The sequence below is a fragment of the Fukomys damarensis genome, unplaced genomic scaffold (assembly GCF_012274545.1).
Source record: "Fukomys damarensis isolate Sample0158 unplaced genomic scaffold, DMR_v1.0_HiC HiC_scaffold_5, whole genome shotgun sequence".
Classification (NCBI taxonomy): Eukaryota; Metazoa; Chordata; class Mammalia; order Rodentia; family Bathyergidae; genus Fukomys; species Fukomys damarensis.
This window is the reverse complement of record NW_022900917.1, coordinates 43,178,242-43,202,186: the sequence shown is the minus strand read 5'-3', so window position 1 is coordinate 43,202,186 and position 23,945 is coordinate 43,178,242. Positions and strand designations below refer to the sequence as shown.

General features: G+C 36.6%; 1 protein-coding gene across 2 annotated transcripts in view; it reads right to left on the bottom strand.

Moving 5' to 3' along the window:
* The window catches only part of Cpa6 (carboxypeptidase A6), a 341,537-nt gene that overhangs the window by 197,685 nt on the left and 119,907 nt on the right, over positions 1-23,945 (bottom strand). For both annotated transcript variants that reach the window (XM_010611478.2, XM_010611477.1), the window contains exon 2: positions 19,237-19,312. In XM_010611478.2, the coding sequence (XP_010609780.1) occupies positions 19,237-19,312 (76 nt within the window). The remainder of the gene's footprint in view (positions 1-19,236; positions 19,313-23,945) is intronic.

Sequence of the window (23,945 nt, the reverse complement as noted above, 5' to 3'; positions counted from 1 at the left end):
AATAGCTCCATTTCTTAGAACTTATCCTACTTGGATTTATAAAATGACTTTTTATCATGCTTTTTATTGAAATAATGCTTTTAATAGCAAAAGATTGGAAACAATTTCAATATCAGGATACTGGTTAAGGAAATTCTAGTGTATCTGTACAATGTAAGACTATGTATTTGCAAAAAATGAAGCAGCTTTTAAAAAATTATTGAGGAATGATAATCCAGATGTCCTCAGAGAAGAAAGCAAGTAGCAAAATTGTATATATAATTTGTTATAGTTTGTGAAAAATTTAGAAATATATAACTATGTAGATATACTAAATATATAGGTACATGGCATATGAACGATTTTATATATTTAATTGATATAGATATATATATATATGTTTCTATATATTTAGATTGAGACTTTCTTTCTCTTTCTTCTCAGATTTATGTAAAATGTCTGTGTAAGAAACTAAGAACATTTGTGGCCTTTGTGCATATGTGGAATTAGGTGACTAGAGGAGAAAAAAGAGAGGAAGAATATCTTGTTAAATTCAAATTATATGTCCTTTGAACATTTTGAACTTGAGCATTATCAATATCTTGTTATCTGTTAAAATATAAGTAAATTACCTTTTTAAAGTTCATTTGAGTCCTATATAAATCAAGACAAAAGAAATTACTCATTTATAGAAAAACTCAGATACGTTGAGAGCTCACATCTTAGAGGTTTTCTTCCCAGAGTGTGGGGGCCCAGCCATGGCCCCAGGGAATTTGACATTTGGAAAATAACTTCTTCCTGTACAATTAAGGCATCCACACAATCTATGTAACATTTGTTTCTTTTCAATGACACTGTTTGTTAAACTGGTTTTGTTCTTTGACCCTGGGATAACAGGAACTCCTTAGCTGAAGATCTGATGTTATCTGTAAGAGTCAGGAAATCCGGTCTTTACATAAAGATAAAAACAATTAATTGCTTGGTGCTTCCTGTTTTTTGTTGTGTGCCCTTAAAGCTTCCTGTTGATGTGAGCCTTTAAAAGGAGCTGTTTCTGTGAAATAAATCAGACTTCTCTTGGTCTCCACTCAAGCTTGAGTGTTCTTTCCTTTCCCAATCCTCACTCCCCAACCCAGGCATGTTCCTGATGTGACGGCTGGGCCGCCACACCTGAGAGACAAAAAAACTGAGGTCTAAAATTGTTCTTTCCTGTCTCTCAACTCATCAAGGTCTACATGAAGATATCATCTGTGACAGTGCATTGCCAGATCTTAGAGAAATAGAAATAAAAACAAAATTGGGGCACAGCTGTCGCATTTGGAGAAGTTGGTTAGGTTAGCTAGTGCTTCAACTGGATGTCAGGAAAGGATACTCCATCTCAGCTTCAAAAGTGATTGTGGCTCATTTTTCCTATCAGAAAAGGAGATAAAGCCTATGAGAAACATCACTTGTCATTTCTTACCTGGTCAGGAGCTCTGAGATTTACATGAGCTAATTTTATAAAGAATTTAGGATCCTTGATAGAAAACTGTTCTATAAATGAGTTTTGTAATCCTATGCTTTTTATATTTTTCTTAAACAAACAAACAAAACAAGCAAAGAACCCAATTCCCCCACAGCCATTTCTTAGTACAGTAGAGAAACTATGTGAAGCACAACTGATTTTTGGGTGGCTATAGTTGGAGGATATAAATTTTCATTTTTTGAGGTTCAGTATGGGTTTTGACTGTAAGACTTAAGTCTCAATTTTACTCCTGGAGTGTGAACAGCCAAGAGGCTTCCACAATGCTGGGCCCAAAAGCTCAGCAAGGCTCCAGGATCTTGTTGGACAGCGAGAATCATCCAGGAAGGAACACACCAGGCAAGTTGGCAAATAGACCTTTATTAGTCAGGCCAGACAGCACTCCTGAAGCCAAGTAGCTCAGAGAAGCAGCTAGCTCAGAAACAGAGGCCATTTTATATAGGGCTATTGGGGGGGGGGTTACACTCAAAACTTACAGGAAGGGGACAAAGGCAAAGAATCAGCTGATCTGAGCATAGCTAGCTCAGAAACAGAGGCCATTTTATATAGGGCTATTGGGGGGGGGTTACACTCAAAACTTACAGGAAGGGGACAAAGGCAAAGAATCAGCTGATCTGAGCTAGTGGTCATCAAGCATATACTCGACCATTACATACTAATGATCAGCAGTTCGATTATCCATTGTTCCATTTACAACTTAGATTATAATGTTCAGAACATTCAACTACAGGCAAGCAAGGAGTAGCGAGATTGATGTTGGGTCTCTTTGTTCACTGCAGTTTTCATTTAGTTTCCCAGCTACTTCAAAGCAGTTACCTAACAATTCACAATTAATCATTAGTTATCCTATAAGGGATGGGGGGAGCGACAGTCTCTAGGTCATTTGCTGGTCAACATGGAGTCGCTCTGGTTCAGTTAGACTCTTACATGACTATTATATTTTTAAAGAAAATGCTTTAAGTTACAAGGATAATTTGGTTTCTATGAACTGTACTTCTAAGTGGTACAAGAATTGAATTCTTGGAATGTTTCCAAAATAAGTACACAGGGTCAGTTTCAGCTTTCAGTTATACTCTTTACCTCCCACGTGGAGATTAGTGTAGTATTTGTCTCAAACTTTGAATTTTAGCAATTATTTTTGCACAAATCTCAGTGGAGAAAATTTAGAAATTTAACTTCTCATAAGTTACAAGCATATTTTTTTCTTTAAAGAGTTCTATGGTTTATTTTATTATACCTCTTTCAGGCTTATGATTGATTAAAGAAAGGATCTGTACATTTAAAATGGATATTACTTAAAACAGATAGTCCCAAAAGCATGTGTATGAATTTTTGTTTTAAAAGAGGTTAAAAATAAATAATTGTAGATTTGAAGAGTATTAGGAACACTCAGATCTGTAATCAGTATTTACTAAACTTTCCTTTTTTTATAACCTTGGCTTTTGGTACCACATTTGCTGAGATAGTCTGAAAAGCATTCCCAGTCAAGTCAGATTTCCCCTTCTGCCTCTTCTTTGATAATAACCAAGATACTATACTTGAATCACTTACTCTGTGCTGTGATTTTTAAAATTTCTTTCCTCTTTAATTCCAGATCAAAGTGAATCTGTAATTCTGTGATTGTTTGGTTTTGCTTGCCTTTGCCTTCAAACTGTGTCACAGGTCTGTCTTTTTGGCTTTTTCCCTTCTCCCCCAGTCTGTTTTCTAGACTTAAGTCTACACATGTCCTTAACGTTTTTTTGGCCTTCTGATTGAAACATGTACTATATATCTTTTGAAAAAAAAAATAACCTTTGTATATGAGGCATAACAGACCGAATCTTTGTGGAAGGGATGTGTGCACAGCAGTTTCCTTTGAAAGGGTGAAATGATGCTGAGGAAATGTCAGTGGTCAATTTCAAAGTACATTAGATGCAGATGGAGGCTGTGTGGGATGAAGGCAAAGAGAGCTACAGTTTGTTAACCTTAGGTTATCTTAATGAAATTGGTTTGTTCTAAAAATTCTAGTATGAATAACAACGTGAGTTTCAGTAAGGAAACCATACTCTTGGGACAGATTTTAATAGAGAATAACTAAGTTCTTAAAGGGCTCAAAAAAAGTAAGAACACAGTTCTGGCAAGTTTTCTGATGAGATAGCACCTGAAACTGGCCCTTCTGGACAGGTAGGTAAAGGAGTAACTATTCCTGAAGGCTCACCCTCACCTCCTTCAAATTTCAGCTTTTGCTTGAGTTCCCTCTTTTCAATGATATCTTCCCTCATCATGACATTTAAAACTATACACCATGACCTGCATCTTCCCTCCCTGCTTTACTTTCCCCCAACACCTATGACAGTTTTTACTTGTTTTTTAAAAATTGTTTTACAGGGAGTATTGCTGGTAGTGTTTACTACAGTGGCCGTCAGCATCTAGAGCAGGGCCTGGCACATAGTGTCACTTAAACAGTTGTGGAATATATTTCTACATATGTATAAAAAGCCTTAGAGACTGGGAAATAGAAGATCTATTTGGAGAACAGAGAAGTCAATTTGGCAAGATCATTGAACACATGTAGAGATAAATTTAGAGTAAATCTGTAGGGGTTCTACTAAATTCCTTTTTCCCCTCTCCCTCTGGATGTCCTAAAGAATACCTCTTAGTTCCTTGTTTGAAGTCCAGTTTCTCTTCACAAGATCATATAATACCCAGCATAGGGTTTTATGGGGGAATGAGTATGTTTGTAAGTTCTCAGTTCATGTCAGCTTTTAAAAATATTAAATTATAATGTGTGGCCGATACATCTAGGAGTTCCAGAGCTGGAGTTGATTTTAGAGGTACTGGTTTTATTAGTTAAAGTAAGACCAGCTATGGCTGCAAATGAACCAGAACGTATACTAGTTTAAACTCAACAGTTTTCCATTATTTCTGAGGCGATTGTTTCACGCCCTTGGTGACTTTACACCATATGATGATTTGGGACAAGGCCCACTCATCTTATAGTGCCACTATTCTTTAAAGTCTTGTCACAGTCATTGTATAACCGGAGGATAGAGAAAAAGAGAGAGGAGGGGATATAAACCCTTAGCTGTGATGGCATTGATCACTTCTGCTTCTCCTCCCTTGGCTGAAACTCATACACATGACCCTCCTACATATAAGGACATCATGAAATATGGGCCCAGAAAGAAACAGAGTTCTGATACTAACTTTGTTACTGTGTATCTGCCTGAGAGCCCTAGCCGAATCCTTTTAGCTAGCATGGTCTTCTCCAATAGGTCCAGATATGGCTTTTAATGTTCTGAGATGCACACAAAAAGGCAGGTTATCTGCCCCTGATTGATTCCCTTGCCCTCATGCATATTGATGAATAGATATAGGACATTCACAAAAACATGTTCCTTTTGTTATAGGGAGGAAAGTGAAGGTCAGATAGTAACAACATCTATCTCAAAGGACACAGGAAAAACTTCTTGCTCTGTCAGTACAGGAAGGTCCTTGACTGGACCCAACATCTGCCCTCTTGAACCAACTACACATTCACCATACTCCTTGGCTTTCCTTAGGAAACTCTCCTTTCCTCATTAGTCTTCATAGCCACATTTTCAGTGGGTAATGGTGAATATGTACTCCTTGGAGACAAGCAACTTTTGCAGGCAGCTTTTTCTTTGTTCAAGTTTGGGGATCTGTTTGGTGAATAAGGTTTTATCAGAAAAAGTTTTGTTTTATTCTTTTTGTCAAATCTGTGATATTTGGGGCCATCTCTTAGAAACCCAATGGGCTGTGGTCCATATTCTCCCATTAAGTTTCATTAAGTAAATATACCCTAGGCACTTTCCTAGATATAATTCTCAATTTTTTTGCCTTTCTGTCCTCCAAATACTGCCTCTTCTCTTCAACTAATGGAAACCACTTTGAGGACAACTGCAATGGTAGTTTGGGGTGGAAAGGTAGCAAATCAACTCCCTTCATATGTCACTTTGCAAACCTGAGATATATTAATGGACTCTCTTTGATCAAAATCTTTTCCAGTCTTAAGTTTAGGATCTAGAGTCAGTCTGATTTTCTAGCTCTTACAGACATATAATTCCTGTTTATTTAGTTTGTGAACTGCTCAGTTCTTGTCTGAACTTGGCTCTTAACCTTTGTGCAAGCAGTGAAGAAAACCAACACATGCTACATTCTGGGTATTTTTAATAACTGCATTTAGATCCATAGGATCTATAGGTACTTATTTTGTCTTCCAAGGTAAAATGATAATTTTAAAAAATATCATTTCCACATATACATTGGTTTCTTTCCTTCCTGATTATGTTCCTATCACCTACTTTCCAACAGCCAAATTATTGTCACATATATTTAATGTAACTCTCTATATCTATGAATCATTTTATTAGTTGCAATGATGTTTAAGAACAATACAGTAAATCACATATAAAAGAAACTTATTTCTTGGTCATATAACAGACAAAAGTGTGTATTTCTTGTGAGTGGGCAACCTTCTTTTATGTGATGATTCAGGATCTGGAAAATTTCCCTGTCTGACTCCTTTATACTTCTGGCTTCTGTTTTTGTTTTATGCAAGGCAACAGGAGAGAAAAGAAGACATGGAGAGAAAACTTCCATTCTTTAAAGGCTCAGCCTGGAAATGGGCCACATTTCTTTTGTGTTTGTCCTTGGTTACATGCAGTTACCTGGACACAATTAACTGCAAGGGAGGTTGTAAAACACAGTGAGCAGAAAAGAAGAGACAACAAGACCTTGTGGTCTAACTGATAGTCTACCATATGAGCAAAGGTCTCTCAGGAATGTCTGAAAACCCAGAATCCTTCCATCCCAACAGGCACACCAGCTTGCATATTATACAGTGTTCATTCATAATATGCTCATATTTCACTAGGACCTTTGTACCTTCCTTTCTGTGTGGCATATACAGCAAATGTTTTCAAGCAGGACTTTGCACTTGTCCTTGAAATACTGTAACTTTAATTTCTGTGTTTCTGAACCTTTTTCTGTTTTATTAAACTTACCTGGAATCCTTACTATATAACCTCAAATAACAGCTCACCTATTATTTGATGCTATCTTCCAGCTTCATGAACATTCTCTAGATACCATTATTGAAAGAGCTGATGAAGGAAAAAGGTTAAGTAGTACCAGTTGGAGAATTAAGTTGTATGGCTCATGTTTCTTATATTCTTCACCTGAGATTTAATTTATTTATGTATATATGGTATAAATTTTACTCAAACAAGTTATTAAGAAAAAATTACATTAAGAAATGTTATAAGTCCAGTAAAAGTCAATATTTAGCCTATATCATTTATTTGACAACTTTGATCAACTGGTCTCTTGACTAATAAGGGCTGTTATACTCCTGAAAGAAACTGGGGCAACCCTGAGAGATTTTGCTATTCCAAGATCAATTTTATATTTTCTTTACAATCTGTAAATTTCTCTCAAGTATATTTTTCCCAAAGTCTATGAGAAATAATGAAATATGTGACATGTAGAATCTTTAGATTTATTAAAATACAAATGCCATATTCATTGCCACCATTTCTCCCCTTCTCTCAGCACCTACTTAATTATTCATATATTCACATTAGAAATATGACTTTTTAATGACAGCTTCTAATTATTAAAATATACTAGGTTGGGACTTACTTAACAAATTGTCAATCAAGGTGAATTTAAAAAGCAAAGTAGTTTGCTAGAGGTGGCAGGAGAGATGGCTAACTGTCCAGGGCCGTACTATTGTTGGGCAATATTGTAAAAGAAGCCAGTATTTCTCAGTGACATTTCTTACTTTCAGTTGGCTAACATATAGTCTCAATAAAAACTTTTTTTTAAACCTCATAAATATTTTACGCAAAAAAAATTACTTAAATGATGTTCAAAAGGGACTCCTTGACATGGAAAAATTTTCTGCAGCATGGCTCCATTTTTCATATATGAAACTGGAATAAATCTTTATTAAAATTGTGAGTATTACATGAGATAACATACATGTGGTATCTATTAGCCTAATAGCTGGGAAATTCCTTCTCTCTCCCTGTTTTTTGTGGTTTTTTTTTCAGTGGGTAGGATTTTAGGTTACCTTTTAGCCCCTACCCTTGGCCATGGCCTTTTTACTTCTCTGTAGTCCTTTTAGATGGTAGGGTTAATGAAAATAAGGACTTTAATTTGTCTAGTTAACCACCATATCCCTGGTTAACAGAGTGTGGTGCCAGTTAGCAACATGTTGCTTTTCAATTCCAGGTTCATTTTTTGTCTTGCTTTGTGATACTCAAGTTGGACTCTATATGTGTTTCTTCTTTGAAAGCTGGTTGTGCTAGTCAGATTTTTTATTGCTGTGATCAAATTCCTAAGAAAGTCAATTTAGGAGAAGAAATATTTTGGCCTATAGTTTCAAAGGTTTTGGTCTACAGTCAACTGGCTCTAGGGTGGCAACATTATGACAGAAAGTATGGTAGCCAGAAAGTGGAAAGGGAGAGCACAAGAAAAAAATATACCCTTCAAAGGCATGCTCCCAGTGTCCTACTCCCTCTTAATAGGCCCCACCTCCACAGAGCCAATTCATCTATAAGCTCATCAGCTGGTTAATATATTGATGAAGTTAGTATGCTCAAAATTTAATTACTGTTCCTCTTTAGGTGTCTTTTAATCCAATCCAGTTGAAAATCATGATTAACTATCACATGGGTCAGTGTGAGATTTTGTCAAGAGGATGCTTTAGATATACATGTAACATAGGAAGAAAAGGGGATTTTTCTTATGACATGGCTCCTGGCAGTGTGTTGGAAAGCCAGTGGCACATATTCTCCAGAAAGTTTTGCTGGCACCTAAGCAAGATACCAGCTTTACAATGTTGGTGACCTAGGAAATATCTTATTCATTGGGCCACCAATTCCAAGGATATCTTAATTTCACCCTTAGGATGGAGGGGAAGATGCTCTGTGAACTTCATAGTCCCTTCCTTTGGTACTATTCCTCATCTGAGGGGTAGTAGCTGGCCTCTGCCTTTGTATTTCTTCACTTATGCACTTTTAGAAATTGGTCACCACTTACTAGTTAATGCTGCTTGAATTATTCTGCTTTCTGTTGCTCTACTAAAATGCCTCAGACTGCATAATTAATAAAGAAAGGAAATTTATTTAGCTCATGATTCTGGAAGCTGGAAATCCAACATGGGGTGGCCACATCTGGCAAAGGCTTTGGGCATGTCATAACATGGCAAAATTATCTGTTCTCATGGCAAATATCAATTAAATTCTGCAAGAGCTACATGAATCTTTCTTAATTGCCTCTCAACACTGTTATACTGGGACCAAATTTCAGTATGTTTCAGAAGGGACAAATCACACTCAAATTATAGCATTATTTTATATTACATATTTTCTATTAAAATTCTCCTGATTGGACCTTGACTGATCTTGTTGCTCAAGTTGTATAATTTGTTCATTAAATGAATGGGGTTTCTATTACAAGTTAATCTCTTGATTTTGATATAGGTGATAGGGTATGGCAAAGCTGGCTGGGGAAATGAGTGGGACCTGTCAATTATAAGATCCCAGGACAGTGCCAAATAATTCTCAGGACCCTCTATGTGGAATTTCTCAGTTTCCAATGAGATGTGGATGGTATACAAAACATGAGATGCCATGGGGAGCCTGCTATCATGATTACCTGCGATAATAGCCCATGCTTCTTTTCCAGATGCAGCATGTACTTTTATTTTTGCTTTTATCTTCTTTTTCTCTTGTAGCTAGAATTCTAGGGCAGGAGGGATGGAAATATTAGAGGTAGGAAGGAGAGTACACTCTGCCCTTCCATTATTTATCCTCTTGTCTATTTACTCTTTATCTGATATCCCAAGGCTTTTTCTCTCCGAATATTGTCAAAAGGCTATCTATTACTATTATCAAAAGGCTCACCTGGTCCCATAACACAAAGGTGTCTTCTGGCTGTGTTTTTAATATCTCCAAGGGAGTAAACAGACAAGATTTGTAATGCAGCTTATAAAATATCACAGTCCCTTTACTGGATCAATTATCTTTTCCCAGTTAGATTATGCTCCATCCTCTTTGTACTTCCTCTTTTCCTTTCTCAATAATATATTGTGATCCTTAGCTCAGATCACAGTTTCACATTCAAAATGTGATGGAAACATGAGAGAATAGAAAGAACACCAATGATCAGATAGCCGTAAAGTAAATGCAATTATCAGGCATACATCTGAGAAATGTTTGTGGGACCATGGGAATTTTAATCCCTCCATATTTATAAAACTAGAAAAACAAAACAGTGGAAAACAGGAAACTCCTTTAATTGAGCAAAATCTTTGTAGTTGTGCCTGTTGAATATGCAAAAGCTGCTCTGAATTTTTTTTAGTGTAAAAATATTGCCATGCATGCATTCCTAATAGATGTTTTTAGGGTATACTGAAAGGGTTCACTAATCAAGTATATCAGGAAATTAAGGAAATACAGACCTTTTTGATTATACAAAAAATCCACAAAGTGACTCTCAGGCAGAATACCTGAGTTCTGGTTTTCTAATTCAAATCTTTCTAATATTCAGAGTTACTGCATTTATTGAGTTAGTCAACACCCAAGGCAAAAATGTTAGAGTTCAGTAAGAATTTAATGGATGATAATAGATCTCAGAGATAGTTCTTTCAAAAAGCTTATTGCGAAGCTGTTACAGAAATCCTAATTATTCCCCAAATTTTCCTAAAAATTTCCCTAATTTTGTCTTAATAATTGAAGAGATGGACAATTTATCCACATTACACTCTTGCTTATTCCATGATACCCCCTTAACACCATCATTCCACTATTAAGAACCTATTACTATTTTCATTTTCAAAAACTTGTTGAAAATATATTCAGTTATTCATACGTTCTGATAAAAATCCAAGTTAGGGTCTATGTATTACACCTTAAGCAAGTAGATGGATGAATAAATTCCATTTACTTTTTCATTTGTTGGGTATCTGCTACTGGCAAGTGCCAGGGTAACATAGCAGACACATCAATTCTACCCAAAGAATTTTGGTAAGTAGTCCTTTCTTTTAGAAACTTCTCATCTAGTAAGGGAGATCAGGAAACAGAAACTCAGAGAAATCAGTTAACTTTACGACATTCCTACAGTTAGTACAAGAAAGATTCTGGATATGAATGCAAGAAGTATTTCTCTAAGGGTTACCCTTAGTTACTATGCTAACTGAGCTCCACATATGAACTGTATAAGATAGCACATGGTTAAAAATTTAATAATGCATTTGGATAATAGTCTATTCTTTCAGGTTATTGATGATTATTTCCATGCTTGTAACTTTATATTAGTTATTAGGACAATGGTTCACTTCCCTAAAAAGGGTTATGAGGCTCAAGTTGCACCAATCTCTCACCAACTCTGACCTCCAAACAAAGTAAAGTATGAGAAATTGTTCCATGTTTATACAGCTAGAAAAGCAAAATGGATCAAAATGTGGAAATTCTTTAATGAAACAAAGAATTTGTGGCTATAACTTATGAATATTCAAATGGTGCTCCAAGTTCATGGGTGCAAGGAAAAGCACAAAGCACAATCTGCACTTGGAAGAAATCTTCTCACTGATCCAAAGCTCAATCTTTGTTCTTGAAAAAGGAATGTTATCCTTCCCTTTGTCTTTGATCATGTTAATGTTTTCTAGAAATTCACATTTAACATTTCTTCGGATGACATTTCAAGAATAAATACAAAGGGTCACCTATAAAGGAACATGGGGAAAAAAAGTGAAATCTGAGAGGTGGATCAAGTAGTAATGGTCTTTTCAAAGAACTGGCTGTGCTGTTTTTCTGCTTAAGGATGTGGATACACGGGTAAGCCCCTTTTAGTACTAGCTGAAGGGTCACCCTTTGCTTCCCATCAATGACTTCTTATCCATCACGTACAATTCAGAAATCTGTTAAGTTCCAGATCTGTAAGAAACTCAGTCTATTGGGGATGAAAGCACAAAGTGATACAGAGAATATTTACTCTATAGATATAAGTGACTACAGAATTCATCGAAGGCCAAAGAATTCAAGGAGAACCCAAGGTTTTAGCCTTGGCTTTAAAGTTGAACAGTGCTTTCCAGGTGGATAAAGAAGAGTAATCTAGATGAGAGGATTGGCTTGAGAAAGACAATTAGGTAAGAAATTATAATTACAGTACTTCAGTAAAAGTAAAGTGTTGGGCACTAAGCCAAGAACAGTGATAGATATTGAGAAGTATTTAAAAAGAGCAGGCAGTTGTCATCCTGAAGGATCTATGTGTCACCTCAGAGTCTATCTGAGGCCAGTGCCTTACTCACTTGGTTCTATATGGAACATCCTAGGGAGCTTTTTAAAAACATACTAATAAAGCCTCAGATGAGCAACTGAGACAGAATCTCTGATATTGGACCAGATGTCAGCTGTTTATAAAAAGCTTCCTAGCAGTTTCCATGTGCAGTTTGGTTTGGGGATTACTGCTGTCAACAACAGGCACAGTAAGAGGCACTAAGTAGAAAGGTGACTTAGGTTTTCATTTCAGAAAGATATGCTGGCTAATGTGGAGAACAAATAGAAGCCATGTATGAAGGCTACAGGAAGGGCATTTGGGAGACTGGTGCAATTCAGAGTAACTATGATTAGGGCCCAAACTAAGACAGTGGTAGTGAGAATGAAAAGGAGAAATTAGGCAGAGGTCATCTTCCATCAGGGACTTGGTGACAGCTTGGAATATGTATGTATGGTGTGTGTGTGTGTGTAATGAATTACAAAAATGACCATAAATTCTTCTCCTATCTCCTTACAATTCTCATATCAAACACTAGAGTCAGTTTTTGTATTCCTTGAACCTGGACAGATATCTAGTCCCTTTAGTTAGCAGAATGTGGCAAAAGTGTCATCATTCACTTGGGTTCAAAGAGTTTTGCAAGTTTCCTCTCTCACTCCTTTGGAATCCTGTGACTTCCAATTAAACCAGTCTGGGTTAGAGATTGATAAAGAGGCACAGGAGTCTTGCTATGCTTTCATTTCAAACTGGAGTCTGCCAACCACTAACCATGCACGCAAGACATTAATAAGTGAGGTCTCATGCAGGAGAGAGCTTGGTCAAAAGCACCTTCTATGAGAGACTGTGATTCACCAGATTTATGAAACTTTCCTCTTTAGTATCATAGAAATGGTAGTTTCTACTCTTCAATAAGAGCAGCTACTTTTAAAATTTCATACCAGAACAGGTTGTTTAAACAGGAAAAATGGGAAGTCTTATAGTAGAAAGGAAACACAGTCAATTCAAACTCTACGCTACTAACCCATGATTATGTTGTCAACCTAGATAAATCAATTAACTAAGGCATAACTGGGTACATTAATCAGATTTCTGTCCCTGTGAAAAATTCTTGAGATAAACAGTTTAAAAGGGGGAGGTGTCTATTTTGGTTTACAGTTTGAGAGGTTGCTTGACCCTGTTGCTTCTGGACCTGTATTAAGGCATTGTGTTATGATAGAAACATATGGCAGAGAAAAGCTGCTCACTTTATGGCATCCAGGAAGCACAGAGAGAGATGGAGTCCCAGTATTCCCAGTCAAGGGCCATTGCTCCTGTGACTTCACTTCCTCTCAGTAGGCCCCACCTTCTGAAGTCTGTACCACCTCCTCAGAAGGACCACAGGCTGGAGCCAAGCCTTTAGCACATGAGGTTTTGGAGAACATTGAAGATCTAAACCATAGTACTGGGTAATAATTGTTACCATCATCATGATACTGCAGAAGTCTTTTTACTTTTGAAATAATGTTTTTAATATACTCTTGTTTTCCTGAATATTATATAGTTTCTCTTAATATGTTTTTTTGCATTCTGTTTACTAATTATCAATAGCCACATAGAAAGAGAAAAATGCAAATCATGTCTATAAATTGTGTTCCTGAAATTTTGTGAGTGCGTGTGTTCCTGAAATTTAATCCGTAACTGTATCTGGCCATCAGCTTGGACTGTAAGGATTTTTTTTCTCTCTCTCAAAAATTATGTCAGAGGAAGCAAGAGTAACATTGCTTCATTAGTTTTACAAAGGCTTTAACAATAACAAAAAAGGAAAGGTAATTTTCAGTACCAAACATATTGACAGTCCATAGTCTTGGGCTGGGGATTTAGCTCAGTGGTTCTGCTGCCTGCCTTGCAAGCGCAAGGACCCGGGTTCAATCCTCAGTAACAACAACAAGCAAACAAACAAACAAAAAACAGACAGTCCATGGTCTAACTCAGTTTTACCTTTCTTTTGCAAAGTATCTTCAGCCAAATCAACAAGTCACTGGCTATTTAAAGCTGTTGTACTAGGTTTTCATTGCTAAGTTACCACAAATTTAGCAACTTGATTGTGTTATTTTACTGTTTCTATAGGTTAGAGGTCTGTGCACAGTGTGACTGGATTCTCTGCTTAGGGCGATACTAGTCTGAAATCAAGCTATCAGCTTGGACTGTGGTCTCATCTGGTGCTCAGGATGCCCCTATATTCGCCCTTGTTCGTGGTAATATTCATTTACTTGTGATTGTAGGATGGGGGTATCATTTTCCTTTTAATAGGCTGGGGACAGCTCTCAGAAATTTATAGGAGCATGCAATTTCTTACCATGTGGCAGTTCACAACATGGGTGTTTGATTTCTACCTCTCTAATTTCCTCTTCTATAACCAGCTGGAGAAAAACAATTGGGTTCACCTGATTAGGTCAGGCCGAGCTGGGTAGTCTCTCTATTTTAGGGTCATATATTTTGGCATTACAATTATACCTGAAAACTCCTTTTGTAGGAGTACCTAGATTACTGTTTGATAGGTTATGTGGAAGAAGATGTGGTACCAGGGCCAAGAATGCAGGGGTGGGGGCATCCTATAACTATTTCTACTATAGTCATGACCAAGAGCTTCTATAATTGTACAATCAGTTCCTAATAAAATTGGGACTCTGTAACTCCCATAGCATGAATTCTACAATCTATCTTCTTCCTTACATGTTTTCCAATTGATTAAATGATCCCATTGGATGATGAATTGTTAAGCTCCCAAGGATCCCATGTGTGCTGAAGGTAGGTCCAGTGAGAGACTTAGAAGCACATGAAGAAAGATAAGAGAAGACACTAGTTGCCAACACATAAAACTGGGGAGTGATAGAGCCACACTTGAATGGCAGCAGCAAATTTTGCATCAAAACAGAGAAGGAATGAAGCCTTCCTCATAGGAAGTACAATTTTGCTCCACAGGATTTTATGGTTCTTCACATGTCTCTCAAGGACACCTGGCAAACCATGTAATATTTTTTGAGGTTACATTCCAGTTTGAAAAAAAAATGACAAACTCTTTGAAAAACAGGGCAATTTCTTATCTTATAGGTCTCTGATGAGACAACTTGAAACAGAAATGTCAGTCATTTCTCTTTCAACAAAGTTGTGTCAATTCCATAATAGAAACATTGTGTTTTTGCATAAAGCCACCTCTATTCCTTCAGAGCACAAAGAATTTGTAAATAAATGTAGGCAGCACATGGTGTTCAGATTCTAATTTTACTCACCTGCAAACTGTTCCCTTCCATCATAACTTTACTTAAATCATAGTTATGCTCTTAATTAACAATTTAATTGGTTGGTGCTTTCTTAATCCAATTCTCTGGGGTCATGATTTTCTGTTTAACTTTCTTGTTTCATTTCTTCAGCAAAACCATAAAATTTAATTAGGAAAGTAACCAGCTTTGTAACAGCAGTTGCATATCTAATTAGCTTCCCCTTAACCATAGTGTCTCAGATTCCACTCAATATTGTACACATATTTTGAATTTGTTCATGTTTCAGAGAAGACCTTGTGAATTTATAGCCTAAACAAGAAGTCCAATCACATTTCATTTTTCTTAAGATGTTTTGTTCTAAAAAAGGGAAATTAATTTAAAGCCTTCATATAGAAAACTGAGAGCCAAAGGCCAAGATGTATGTTGTTATCTTACTGTATATCTGTTTTCTATTTCTGTGGGATAAATGACCACAAGTACAGTAGCTGAAAACAATACCCATGATCATCTCACAGTTTTGTATATCAGATTGCTTAGGCATAGTTGGCTAGATTCTCTCTTCAGTGTTGGAATGGGATAAAATTCATGTCTTGAGCTGCATTCTCATCTGGGCCCCAGAGGTCTCTTCCAAGGTTATGTACTTATGGCAGAATCCATATTCTTGTGGTTGTAGTACTGTTGTCTCCATTTGCTTGCAGTCTAATCCATAGGGATCATTCCTGCCTCTTAGAATCAATGCTCATTCTTTGGCAATTACCTGCCATGGACAGTTTGTAGCACAGCACTTTTTGAATGACTCTGAGACCAGCAGGAACACTTCTTCTTCTGTGAACAGCTACAGAAAACTCTACTTTTAAAGTGCTCACCTGATTAGATCAGGTGCATCCCAGGTATCTCCTTTCTGCCATATCATATAGGAAAGGACCATGTCATCATAATCACAGGAAAGCAATTGTGCAGGGCAGGTACACCAGGGAACAGAGATCCTGGGGCTGTCTTACAATTCTACCACATAGTGCTTGAGAAGAAGGTGGCAACCAATGTGTTCTTGGCAAATCTCCCTCCTTTCCCCTTGGAGGGACTGTACAACGTATGCAAGGAAACTGTTAGCAATGGCCCTGATTCTGTCCTATCAGCTCCACAGGGTAGATGACAGACAGTCACATTCTTTCTTCTCTGCAGGTTGCTTTTTCTGCCTGGTCAGAATTGCTGCTTTCCACAGTGCAAATGGATCACTTGGTGATATCACTCAAATTTAAAATGACATCAAGGTAATAGGACGCTTTTAGATAGAAATTTATCTAAGCTTAACACTTCAAACTTTAGTCCAATAAAACTACTTCTTTAGTAAAAGTAAGGGAAGAAATGTGCAGGAATGATTTAACAGAGCGAGGCTGAAAATGCTCTCTTTAGAAAGGCCTGTTTGCAAATTTTTTCATGTTGGTATCTGAGAACTCTTGGAAATCGTGCCTGAGTTCTCCTGAACTTCACTCCATGCTCATTTTCCCTTTGCTGATTCTGTTTTGTATGCTTTTGTTATAGTAAACCATAGCTGTGAATAGATTCTATGCTGAGGCATGTGAAGCCTCCATAAAATCCTGACCGAGTGGGTAGTAATGGCAACTCTGACCCTTGGAATACAGTAATATATGTGTATAACACTCATATCCTGAGTCTGGACTCCACTACCCTGATGACTTAGCCTAACCCTCTGCACTGTGAGGATGATAGGGCAAACGGACAAAGGGCAGCAGGCAGGCTTTGCTCAGGTTCTAGAGGACTTGGCATGGCCCAGATGCTTACTCCAATTCCACACTGTGATAGATCAAGTTATTTAACCTCTGTTTATCTGACTCAGTTTCTTTATCTGTAAGATAGCAGTAACAACAGTACCCACTTCATAGAATCACTTCAATGAGGTAATTTACAGAAAGGAGGTTTTACTGTGATGGCTCATAGGGACTGAGAAGGGCTACGTATAATTTTCTGTGGAGTGGAGTTGCTGGAGCACCTGTGAATACTCTAAATGTAACTCTGTTTGTTCCCTTAACTCTACTCCCTTTTTTCCTTACCCAGTTTCCTCCTCTTCTTTTCTCAGTTGTCCATTAGACTCCTTACATCCAAACCATTTCCTCTCCATTTGACTACATTTTCTTAAGGACAAAAATGAAAATAACATGCTGGAATGATTTTTTAAAAATATTTACCAAAATAGCCCCAAATAAATGTGTGGTCATCAATGCCATTTCTGAGATTTATAAGTAGCCCCTCTATTATGGCCTGTATCTAAATGTCCTACTAAAGCCTCATGTATTCAAAGGTGGGGTTTCTTTAAAGATAGCTGGATCTAGGGTGTGTAAATGTGGATCAAAAGTGTGATAATTACATCAGCCCACTGATTGGTTTAGCACAAGTCAGGATCTGGATAATGGGAAGCCCCACCCCGTGTGTGTGTGGCACCAACCAATAGGCTTGTACCCTCGATGCAATATAAAGAGAAAGGAGGAAGGCAGGCTCACTGCTTCCTGCCTGCCACTCTATGAACTGTTTCTCTCTGTGATAGCCCTCTACCATGCCACCCTGCCTGGGAGCCAGCCAACTGAAACCTCTATACATTGTGAGCTAAAATAAACCTTTCCTCCCCTAACTTTGGGCGCTGGGTATATCGTCTTAGCAATGAGAAAAGTAACTAAGACACTCTCCAATAATCCTCATTGTGCAATTCTTACTGCTTTTGAAGCGATCATAACATGTATAATTGTGCAATTTCATTTCCATAACTTTGTAAGTCTTATTATGTAAATAGATTCACAAGCTGGATAAAAATTCTTGGTTCTAGTATTTGGATAATTTTATCTGTCCTCTAAAATATGACACGAGTGAAATACTTCTTTTATTTTTTCAGTAGTATATTTAAATGGGATTTCAACAGAGATGGAAACTTCTACTCAAAATTTGCTTCATTTTGTTGTAACTTCTAAGTCCCTGTTAGACTGTGTGGAGAGTTCAGCTATTGCTATTGAAAAGACATCATGATCATGGGGTTTGATAGTCAAACATGACTCGAAGATGGTTAATGTCAGAATCATAGAAGCAGAAATTCTTCAAGGAGGAGAGGAAGTCTAGGAAATGCCCAGTAAGCACAGCCTCTCAGGTATTTGGTAAATAACCACAATTTGGGGAGGTAATGATGTGCCAATGCTTGTGGGGGAGCTGGGAAGGAGGAAGATGAAAAGGAATCATTATATGCAAAGTTCAGAATGTCATTGACAAATAAATGTAATATTCAAAGGGAAGATGCCAAAAAGAAAAATCAAAGCCTGAATAAAGACCAAAAATATGATGATTATAAATATCTGTAGAAACCACCAAGCTTATCTTGTCCTCCATTATTCCCTAACTCCTTCTCCAAATAGGATTGCACTTTTGTCATCTAGGAAAACTATTTCTCTGTTTCATATTAAAGATTAATCATGGTCCTTTGGTAATCTGTTGTGCCATCCATTAAAATGAAGCCTGAACCAAAACACATTTTAAGGGCCTGCTTCTATTTTTGTAGCTATGGAAGAGAGCCAATTGATATACTTCTCATCATAGCTTTTGAGTCAAACCTACACTTGGTTTACACACAGTAATGGAGAAATGAGAAAGTCTAACTTTAAAATCCATAAAATCCATCAGAGATTGAATAATCAGAGCTTTCAACCTTTGCCATCAAAATTTTCTTATCAGACCAATGGAAATGTAGCAACATTAAATCTTCAATTTCTAATTTTTATTTTCCTGAACTTATTTTTACTTAAAGGTTTGATTAGAAGGGGAGTAACAAGGGTGTCTATATGAAGATTGCAAGAAGAAAAACTGTGAACTACATTCATTCATTCATTAAAGATAAAACAAATAAAACATTGAGTTTAAAGATATTTCAGATATATGCTAGGAATATAACAATGAACAAAAATGTACAAACTCTGTCAAGAAGCCTACATTCTAGCTGGGAGACAGATAAATGAACTAGTAAATAAATCATGCATCAGATAATTTTTGAGTAGCTGAAACTTTTCTTTAAATTTTCTCTCAATCTCTTAGCTTTTACTTCTCCTGGCTAAGTAAAATTATTCAACTTCAGTCACCAAAGCCTTGTAAACAAATCAGAAGCATAATTTTATTGTACAAGTGAGTGGACGCTGTTACCTTGAGTTGGTGGTATATTTTCTTCAGTGCATATGCTTCCTCTTCCGTTTTGGGAATAAGTCTTATCACCTTATCACTATAAAAAAGGACAAAAGGTAGTATTTACCTTTCAAAAATAAATACATTAACCATCATTTTATTTTTCATCTCTCAAGAAAAAGTCTTTTCATTTAAGAAATATAGCAAAACTTCATGGCTGGTTCTTGTTATTCTCTGGTTATATTGGGTCTGTTTTCCCTGTCTTAAAACTACTTAGCATTTTATCAGCTTTTGAAGATTATAAACACATGTAATGTAATAAATGCAGAAAGAGGCTCAAAACACAACAACAGTGGCAACATGGGACAGAAGCTTTCCTGAATAGCTCACAGAAGATACTGAGAAAGAAAGTTTCTAATGATAGAAGAAAGAAAATCATTTTTTTATAAAAAAGCTAGATAGAAAGTCTAGCACTGAGCTATATCCCCAGATTTCATTCTTTTTAAAAATATCTATCGATGAAAAGGAAAATAGCTTTCAGAGAGAAGACCTGCAAAATCCATACACTATGGAAAACATCTTGTTTGGATTCTTTCCACATGGAGAAAAGTAAAGTGAAAGCCTGTCATTGGGGCACTTCATTTCTGATTCAGAGTTTCTAAACTGGCATGAGGTGGGCTGAGAGGTGGGGTGGCAAGCAGAAGAGTCACCATAAATTTACAGATGTGCCATGAGATGTTGATAGTTATAAAATGTTTAGAATGATAGAAGTTTAAAATCAGCATTTGCAACCAATAACATTTTACCATAGTTGGAATTAACAATTTACTATTCTATAAAGGTTTTTTTCTGTAAAGATCCTAAACTGCTGAAGATGACTTGAAATCTTTGTCTGTTTGCCAGAGTTCTCTGTGGGTTGACACTTCTTTCAGATTGCCAGACAAGTCTTACCCATTTCCAGTGCATGAAGACACAAATTAGGGAGCACTGTACTAGCACATAACAAAATAATTATAATTTTTATGTGTTTTACACAGAGGATATTCTTATTATATATTTATTAATGGAAGCTAGTCACAGTGGTACATGCCTGTAAGACTAGCTACTTGAGAGAATCACAAGTTTGAGATCAACCTGCTAGACAACTTAATGAGATGCTATGTCAAAAAAAACCAAAAAAGATTGGGAGTATAGCTCAGCAGTATAGCACTTGCCTAATAGGTGTAAGACCCTAGGTTCAATCCCTAGCACTAAAAAACAAAACACACACACACACACACACACACACACACACACACACACACACACCACAAAGGTTGGCATAAAGGAAATGGAAAAACTAGTAAAGTACAATAGGAATGAATATTTTTCATAACTTTCTATGGCACTGAACAATGACTAAAGGTAATGTAGAGTAATACATATACATGAGTATGTGTTTATGTCTCTATGTATTTTTATCAGAAAACAAAAATTCTATCAGTTCATTCAGAATTCATCTCTCCAGCCCTAAAGGTACACCCAGGAATAAGGATGTAATTTGCATGCTTTACATGGTTTTATTTATTAGAAGAATAGAAATTTCCAAGATCAGGCAAGGCAATTGTAGAGGAGATCAGAACCCAGGGAGACTTCTGGATTTATCCGATAATGATTTTTTAGTGCTATGTGTTTACTTCTAATTATTTTAATTTTGAAATTTCAAATGATCTGATCATACTTTTTTAAGTTTATGAATAAAAAGGCCATTGGCTTGCTCACAATAATTTGATATGGTTTAAGCACTATTCCAATTGTAGCTTTTCAAATTTGGTTTCTTAAAACATACAAAACTGCCTCTAGTAACCAAGTCAAAGTCTGTATTTCTGAAAAGAATAAAAGGAGATAACAAAATCAAGGTACTGTAAATCAACTCTCAATATAACTTTAAAATTGTTCCATTTGTTTTACCAAACAAAAGCTTATTCTTTCTAAATCTGATAACTAGTGTATTTTGAAGTAGGGAACAAATTTGATACCATGATCAGGGAGGTTGCAAGCAGTAAATTATCTACTGGAACTTAAGAGAGGAAACCTAGCTGGCACAACTATCAAAGAAGGTGAACTGAGGGATTTTCTTCACAATTTACCAGGTTTTTTTCTTCTTTCATTTCTGGAACATATTCCTCTGACCTTTGTTTTTTCTAACTTCATCATATTCTGGCCTTGTCCCACCTGACCCCATAAAAATGTTGGCAGAGAAAGAAAACTCAGCTGGGTGATGTAGTTGCTTTTGATAGATGGATCACTTGACGGCTTGCTGGAAAATACCTCTATCTGGGCCTGTGAGCTCCTCAAGAGTACAAGGGAAGCAATGTGTAGCTGCTTTACAGCCGCAGGGAGATGGATAATTTAGCCTAGCAAATGGTTCCTCTTCTCCAATTCAGGATATAAAGGACCACGCCTGGGATTATTTAAACCTAACTGATTGCTCAAACTCTGCTTTGTCATTTTCATCACAAAGAGGTCCCTTCACCCTACCTTTTAGAAATTCTTGGGAGTGGCTTTAGAAATGTATCTGTTATTGGCTTGATTATTTATCAAACAGCAGTGTAAGAAAAGCTATTTAGGAAAATCCATGGAAGGTCACTTTTGTAAACAATAAATTATTGATGGAATGACTAGTAACCATAGTCATAATGAAAAATGACACGATCTCAAATGCCCCACTTGTTTCACCAAACAAAAGCTTCTTCTTTCTAAATTTGATAGCCAGTACTTTTTGAAGTAGGGAACAATAATTTGTGATAGCTGGTACTTTTTGAAGGAGGGAACAATAATTTGGTACTATAAACAGGAAGGTTTAAAATAGTAAATTATCTACTGGAAGTTAAAAGAGAAAACCTAGCTGGGCACAACTATAGAGGGTGAACTGAAGGATTTTCTTCACAATTTACTAGGCTTTTTTCCTACTCTTAGGTGATATAAATTAAGACTCCAAGGCTACCCTTTGGGATTGAAATGAAGGAATAAAAATTTTTAATATACACGGAGGTTATAAAGACTAGTGGGCAACTACTGCTCAGAGACATCCCCTATCTCTTATATTCCGAGTAGATTAAAACATCCCTCAGTTTCTTTTGCCTAAAGGAAATAATTTTTCACGACACAGGAGATTCACTCAGCTCTTGGAAGACACAGCCCCTGCTTCCTCTTCTTCCCATTATAGGTACTGAAATCCCAGTATTATTCTCTAGGACCCCCTTTTGTAGTTCCCACCTCCAGAGCGACAAAGTATCATTGTTTTTTCTTTCAAATATTCCCAAATGCTTGGTCCCTGGAAGTTTCTTCTTTTAACAAAACTCAATTATCTACTAAAACAAAAACGAAGTGGTAAAAGCACATACTCTGGAGCCAAGTTGCTGTTAGTTGAGTAACGTTGGAGAAGATTTTTAAACTCTGTGCCTCATTCCCTCTATGGATTGGGGATACCGGTGTTTAATGGATCATTGTGAAGATTAAGTATACATGTCAAGTGCTTAGGATCACTACTGACACATAGTGAGGTCTGTATAAATATTTCATATTATCACATTTTTGCCTTTGTACTTTTTTTCTTACTTTGTCCACTTTTATTACTTGGAGGGCTCCCCACTACATGAATCCAGTCTTCTGTGTTCTTTCATATTCTAATTTGTTGAATGGGAGAAAGAATGAGATCCTCTTAAGAGAAAACTAAGTATAGCAGAATCTCCTTTTGAGGTATTGTTTGACCTGTATCTTGTAACTCCTTCCTCCTGGAACCAGTCAGCAGATGATAAGAAGGAATCACAAGGAAGTTCTTCCCAGCTGGGCTCTGCACCAGATAATGACTGACAGCTCATTAAGTTAGAGCTAATCTTTGGAAGTCTGCATAATGTATTTAGGGCCAGTCTTTCAAAGATAACAAAGGCACTAGTATTAAAACATGTAAATTTCCAGTTTCCAACGGATGGGCAAATAGGTTGTTTCCAAGATTTAGCTATTACAAACTGTGCCGCTATAAACATGGGTGCACATACTTCTCTGTGATATGATTCTTTTAGTTCTCTTGGAAAATTTACTTTATTTCTTCACATTTGTCTGCAAGTCTGTTTATCCTCTCTTAGCCATTTCCTTCTTTACTTACAGAGATTGTGAAGTTGATGGATTCCAGTCTGGGCCTCACTTTCTGTGGGCCCTTGACTAAAATGTTTAAACAGTTAGAGATGGTATATCCTAATTCTTAAATTGGGGTAAGTACCAATTTACTCTTGCATAAAGTTTTTGTGAAAATAATTTGATTCAGCATGTTAAGGTTATATTATCTATCAGGCACAGTGGTAGGTGCTAGAGAGATAGAATCCTTCCTGGGTGGGTTTACACATTCATAATTCCAGTGTGATATTGTCTGGGAAATTCTTAACTTATCATCACCTCCTAACATATAGTAGCTACTACTATTACTTTTCTACAAAAATATTTTTCTTGTCCTTTAATGTAAAAAGAACTAAAAGCAGATTCTTCTCCAAATGTGTGTCATTGTGAATCCCAGAAACAACAACACATAATTTTGTAATGGATATGTCTAACTTTTTCTTTTTTCTTTTCCTGGTAGTTTTGTTTCTTGTCCTTTTCATAGGTATTTGAATCTAATCATTGATACACTTCTTCATTTGGGACTATTTGCTCTTTGCTCAGGCATTTCTTTGACATATGAGAAATATATATAT